At 35.5% G+C, this 6,427-nt stretch overlaps 1 protein-coding gene across 1 annotated transcript in view; it reads right to left on the bottom strand.

Moving 5' to 3' along the window:
• Positions 1-2,476: 2,476 nt before the first annotated feature.
• Positions 2,477-6,427, bottom strand: part of LOC121812906 (sialic acid-binding Ig-like lectin 10) — a 6,309-nt gene continuing 2,358 nt past the window's right edge. Inside the window, exons 5-9 of the mRNA XM_042216108.1 lie at positions 5,967-6,236; positions 5,589-5,873; positions 5,328-5,421; positions 5,170-5,242; positions 2,477-3,455 (exon numbers count right to left, since the gene is read on the bottom strand). Coding sequence (XP_042072042.1) covers positions 3,147-3,455; positions 5,170-5,242; positions 5,328-5,421; positions 5,589-5,873; positions 5,967-6,236 — 1,031 coding nt within the window. The 3' untranslated portion in view covers positions 2,477-3,146. The remainder of the gene's footprint in view (positions 3,456-5,169; positions 5,243-5,327; positions 5,422-5,588; positions 5,874-5,966; positions 6,237-6,427) is intronic.

The raw sequence follows: 6,427 nt of genomic DNA, 5'->3' as shown, positions 1-6,427 counted from the left end.
AGCTGGTGAAGTCCAGTTTTTATCATTTAAGGCGACTGGCAAGAGTGAAATCTTTTCTTTCTGGGCAGTACCTCGAAATAGTGATCCATGCTTTTATTTCTTCCCATCTGGACTACTGTAACTTTATGTGGGGGTCATTCAGTTGCTGGTTCAAAATACCGCTGCACAACTGCTAACAGGAACTTGAAAAAGAGACCATATAACCTCTATGCTGGCCTGTTTGGTTGTTTTAAAGTGTTTTATAAATAAAGGTGATAATTTGTATCTTTATTTATTTGTATCTTTATTTATTTCAGACATAATAAAACAAACAAAAAAAAAAAAACAATATATACTCGTCTACATCATAATGATGATGATGATGAGATTCTGAGAATTTCTTGGTGTTAAACAGGATTTTTTTTCCATCCCACTGTCACCAAGTACTTCCTCACAGGGGGTCATCTGATCATTGGGGCTTTTTATGTAATAGTGTAGGGTTTTACCTTACAATATAAAGTGCCTTGAGAAAACCGTTATTGTGATTTGGCACTGTATATTTATAAAAAAATGTTTTTATGGTAATTCAATAGGAGAAAACATACCACAGAGAGAAAACATGTCACCTTTTATAAATATGAACCTGCTTTAAATACTTGTTCCCTCTATCACTGTGATCACTTAAACATAACCTTATATGGCATCACTGTACTCACTAAGTACTTCCTCTTCTAACATAAAGGTCAGACTATCACTGCCAACCAGTGTGTTTACTAATGACGCAACAGAGAGCAAAATCATGTTGTAACTGGTCACTAACTTAAATATTTGCATGTCAACAATTCCCACTGTTGTACACTGTAATGTACACAGTACACTGTTCACCTTAATTTGTGATTTAGAGGCAATATTTGGGTTCAAACTGAAAGAAACAATTCACTCCAAACATCAGGTTAAGGTTTGCATTGGCTTTCACCATTTGCAATATTACCAGGGGAAGTGAAATTTCTACACTCTACACTCGTGCTATACTCTATTAGATACATACATTCGTTTCATTTCAGAAATGCAGGATGTGTTTTAAAAGACACAAGAGCCACTGAAAATCCAACACCACTGAAACTAAACTAAACTTAAACTTTAAGGCAAAGTAGAATAAATTAATTTGTTAAGCTGTGAATCAGTTTCAGCACAGCAGAATGGTTGAGAAATCACTTCACAACCTTAAAAAGCCAAGAAACATGCATATCTGACTGATGTGCATGTTGTATTATAAGTGAGGAAAACCTCAAATATAAGTGTTAGTGAATTATGCTGTTGCCCAGATTGTCTTAAAAGTGGTGTGGTGCTGCCTGAATAAAATACTGTCCAGCTAGAAGTAAGAGACACTGTAGTACAATTTCTCTCTGTTACTGCACACTTTAGAAAATCACAAAAATACTACAATTAGAATTATAAAAACAAACAAAAAATGTGGATACCAGCACATAATACAATCTGACTTGAAAATAAATAGCTAAATATTTATGTCATTAGTTAAACACTGCCCTCTGCTGGACACACATTGCTCTGAAAAACGCTTCAGTATCCATGAAATGTGCAATAACATCATCCAACAATGTGAGGTCACCAGAAGACATTGCTCTAGAGACCGATGGATGTGGGTCGTCATTGGCAGCTACACAGAAGTGCTGGAGAAGCAAGAACCCAGACTAGCCTTGGGCCAATCTTGCCAGGTCCCAGCTAAGCGCTGCTAATTGTGCCTCCATATTAGCTGTGCTAGGTCGCACATGAAAATGGAAATTAATAAGGTTACCTGGATGTGCCCTTGATGCTGCTGTATAAGTCATGGCTCAACAGGGTGGGTGAGGAAGCCCTAACAAAAATTTTACTGCTTTATTAGTTGGCTGACCAGATCCATTGTTCAGTCATTGGAAAGCTCAGATTTTTATGTATCTACACCTAATTTTTAGTTTTTAATTCTAGTCTCTGACTCAGCAGTCCCAGCGAATACTAAACAGCCAGATTGATCTCTGGAGATTTGCAGAGTTAATTATTATGGTTGCAACATTTGGCAATAAGTGCCTGTCTGGTTCTTAGTTTTGAAAATGGCTAATAGATGAGGGATAAGTCCAGAAGAAAGAAAGAAAACAAACAGAGAAGATTTGTTATTTTTTTTTTTTCAGCTTTATTACAAAATGATTTAACTGAAAAAGATATGTTCCTATATCAATCAAACAAAAAACAACCACAAAAATATCCTGGAAAGAAATGAGTTTAACAAATGAATCAAAGAAAAACACATGTGCTATCAACAGACACTTGTTTCATTTTTTCTAATTTCATATCAGACACTTTAAAGATCTTAGTGAAACTATGTATTGTAAATATTACCTTTCATTGTTTCAGTAAGGTAAAGTGTTCTCTAGATACAATAATTCTATATAAATGTATATAATTTGCATATTTCTGTATGATACACCTAATTATCAAAGAAAAAAAAAATCAGACCATGATAAAAAGTTAACTGGGGCCTAACAAATATTATGCCCAGGATGTTTCATGTTTACTTGGTGGCCATGTGGCTTACTCTGCCTGCAAATAGTGTGTGTAAGAAATGGCCAGAGGGGAAAAATAATTTATAATAAATCAAAGAGTGAAAACAATGAAGTTAATCAAATATCATTAATTAAATGCAATAGGTAGCTTATATTTTTCTGGTAAGTTTTGATTGTTTCAAGAAAGACATTTAAACTTAGCTTTAATATATATTAGCTTTAACATATTGTCTTTGTCTTCCCACTCATTATTCTAAATGCCTTTTAATTTATGCTGTCTCTCTTTTGCTCAATTCAAATAGTTAATATTATTAGAATGTGATAAACAGCTGAGAGAGCGAGAGGCTGACCTGTCCTTTTCCTTAAAATTTCAGTTGATAAATATTTGCTCAAAATGGGAACTACAATTGGCTTTAAGAAGTATATTTTTGGATGACCGATATGCCAATATATTTATCCTTCTCAATCAAAGCATCAAAAACCAATCTGAGAGCATTAATCACTGAGGTGGTTCCATCTTGGGCTCCTAAATGGACACTCTGATAGCTTAATAATGGTTTTAATTAACTCCATAACAAAACATTACCCAAATTCCATTGGTTATATCCTTCACATTTCATTCACTGCCTCATCTCGCCCTTCTACCCTTTCTGGTTCACATTGTTTCAGCTCCATTATCACATTCTTCTCTTGTCCCTCCAATATGTCTCCTTCCTCCCCAGCATCATCTTCCCATTGTTCTTCGACCACTTTCTTAATTTCAGCATAGTCTGTCTTTGTGCTCTCTTGCTTCCTTGCTGCCACCCAGTCACTGTTTCTTTTCAGCAGGGAAAAATTAATATTGGCATACTCCACTTCCTTTGGCCCACTGTTTGAGCTCAGGGTCTGATTGTCTTGTAATGCTTGACCATTATATACCTGTTAAAGACAAAGGAAAAGAGACTCATCTTGTCTTGTACATTTACATTCTTTCATTCTGGGTTATTTTTCTTTTTATGCCCTGACAATCAGCTTGATGAAAGAACTGAAGCTTAATTTATTGCAATCGCTACAATGTACTTAAAAAAACCTGTTAAAGAAGACATGACAAGGATTTGAAACACTACATGCTCTCAGCTAAAACTCATGGTGTCCCTTTATGCATGAAATTAATATTGCATAGATTTACACTTCAATTCCAGTGAAAGTGGACATTGGATCCTTGGTTTCTTATGATAAAATTCATTGTTGCAGCCAGGGACAGTATAAAGATGACCCCCTTAAACAACTTTTTAGTTTTAGAGTCCTTACTTTCCACAATGTTGTTTTTTTTTTGTTATTAGTTAGTTAACATAAACTAATGTAAGGCTACTGACCAAAACATACCAACTAGCCAGTCATATCACTTTCTCTACTGACACAAGACTGTGCTAAACAAGTTCTATTATCTTTAACTTTTAAAAAAGTCCAGCTTCGCAGACAGTGTCACATCTATGTCAGTTTTTGAGAGCAGGATTCCATGATTTAAATTAACCTTTATACATGTGGTGTTTCATATCCACTTTAAAGTGCACACAGTGGTGTGAAAAAGTGTTTGTTACAATTAAATGTTTCAGATAATCAAACAAATTTAAATATTAGACAAAGATAACACAACTGAATACAAAATGTATTTTCTAAATGACAGTATACATTATTAAGAGGGAAAAAATCCAAAGCTACTTGGTCCTTTATGAAAAAGTTATGGTGGTGTGTATCTCATCTTTTGAAAGCTGAGTTAAATTTCTGGCCTGACCCATTTTCAATCAAGAAATTACTTACTGTAAATAGGACCTGCATGACAAAGTTGAGTAGGCCTCATATTGCAATACAGGGAAATTCAGCAACAGTTAAGAAACAATGTAATTGAGATGTGTCAGTCTGGAAAAGGTTATAAAGACATTTCTAAATCTGTGGGAATCCATGCAAACCTCAGTGAGAGGCATTATCCACAAATGGCAAAAACATGGTATAGTGGTGATCTGGAGTGGCCGGCTGACCAAAATTGCCCTAAAAACTAAATTGTGAAAACTCATCCAAGAGGTCATTAAAGACCCCAGAACAATATCCAAAGAACTGCAGGCCTCACTTGCCTCAGTTAAGTTCAGTGATGCAACCATAAACAAGAGACTGGGCAAAAATGGCATCCATGAGAGAGTTCCAAGGTGAAAACCAGTGTTGAGTAAATGAGCATAAAGGGGAAAAAAAATATTTTGCCAGTGATCCAAAACACACCAGCAAGTCCACCTCTGAATGGCTTAGGAAAAACAAACTGAAGACTTAGGAGTGGCCTAACTAAACTGCCTTTTGTGTTGACTTTTTTTCTTTGTCTAATATCTAAAGTTATTTTATGATCTGAAATATTTAACTGTGACAAACATACAAATAAAATAGGAAACTGGGGCAACCACTTTTTCACACCACTGTATACAAAATCAAAATAATCTTGTCATTAAGGCTAATCTTAATCTGAACCACTTTCTTGCAGAACCTTTATGTGGGAACTTTCAGTAAAATGTAAACAAGTAAACTATGGATGCTTCAAAGACATCAAAATTTGTGCAGAAACTCCTATTTTTACAAGTAAATCAAAAAATGTCTGATGAATTAATACCAGTTTATTTTGATGTGTCTCCATCTCCAAAATCTCATCTGAAGTTCTCAATTTTTGAATGTTCAGTTTTTTACTGAAGAAAAAGACAGAGAGACAAATTCATGTTCAAATTCCTCTACAGAGAAAACCTAATAATAATTAGACACCTGTAGCCTTACCTGTAGCAATTTTTAGCTAAAAAGCAAATGATTGTTGCAAGAATTGTCCCAGTGAACAAGACAATGATGACGTTCAGGTATTCCAGCCTAAAAACTGTGAATTGAAGTGAATTTAAAAAGGAATAAAGTTGGTTCCATGTTGCTTAAAATGCATACTGCAAATGTGTGTTTGAAGATTGTCTTTTTACAAAGATTGCATTAACAAGTGTGGTCCTAAGAGGTTAAATTGGTGCTCAAAAATGTTTGGTTGGAAATACTTACTATTATTGTCTGGCAAGTTTTTTTGGATTGTGAGACTTTCTTCTGCTTCCCCCATTCCATTGTTGCTGACACATTCTAAAGTAGTGCTGCCATTGTTTTTCACAGTTAAACTGACTGTGCTGTTTACTGTGTGGTTTGACACAGTGGTAAAGACAGAGTAATCAGTGCTGTTCTTCAGAAATGGCCATTTGACAGTAGGTAAAGGAAACCCTTCACTGATACACACACAGGTCAAAACCTCTGACTGAAGCACACATCCAGAGCCATTCACTATTTTTGAAAACCCTGTAAACGCATGTTTAGGATCATTAAACAAGTGAAGCATTGATTTTAGTGTAAGGATGACATTCAGATTTAAGATCAGTGCCGTCTACTTACATGTCACAGTCACGTTGACATATGAAGTCACAGTTGTGTGCAGATGTTTGGTTGCACAGATGTACTGTCCAGAATGTTCTGCTGTCACATTCTGAATGACAAGTGTAGCTGATCCAGTATCATTGTGCAGATCAGTTTTAGTCAGAAGGTTTGTGTTGGTACTTCTCCAGACTATAAGAGCTGGAGGGAAGCTTTCGACACTGCAGGTCAGATTAAGAACATCTCCCAGTTTAACGGTTGTATTTCCAATGATCTGAGGCTTCCTTTTATCTGTAAAACACATTTTAGTAATTTATTTACTAAAGTAATTTACTGTGTTGTGCATGGTGAACCAATACAGGAATTGAACCATATATTGGGTGTGGGGGAGATTACTCTCCTTATGACCAAGGATGTTGTGATCAGGAAGTCACACACATACGCACACACACACACACACACACACACACACACACACACAC

Source organism: Haplochromis burtoni, unplaced genomic scaffold (genome assembly GCF_018398535.1).
Source record: "Haplochromis burtoni strain Fernald_Lab_line unplaced genomic scaffold, NCSU_Asbu1 Contig_925, whole genome shotgun sequence".
NCBI lineage: Eukaryota > Metazoa > Chordata > Actinopteri > Cichliformes > Cichlidae > Haplochromis > Haplochromis burtoni.
The sequence above is the reverse complement of the archived record's forward strand: the minus strand, read 5'-3'. Positions and strand labels throughout refer to the sequence as shown.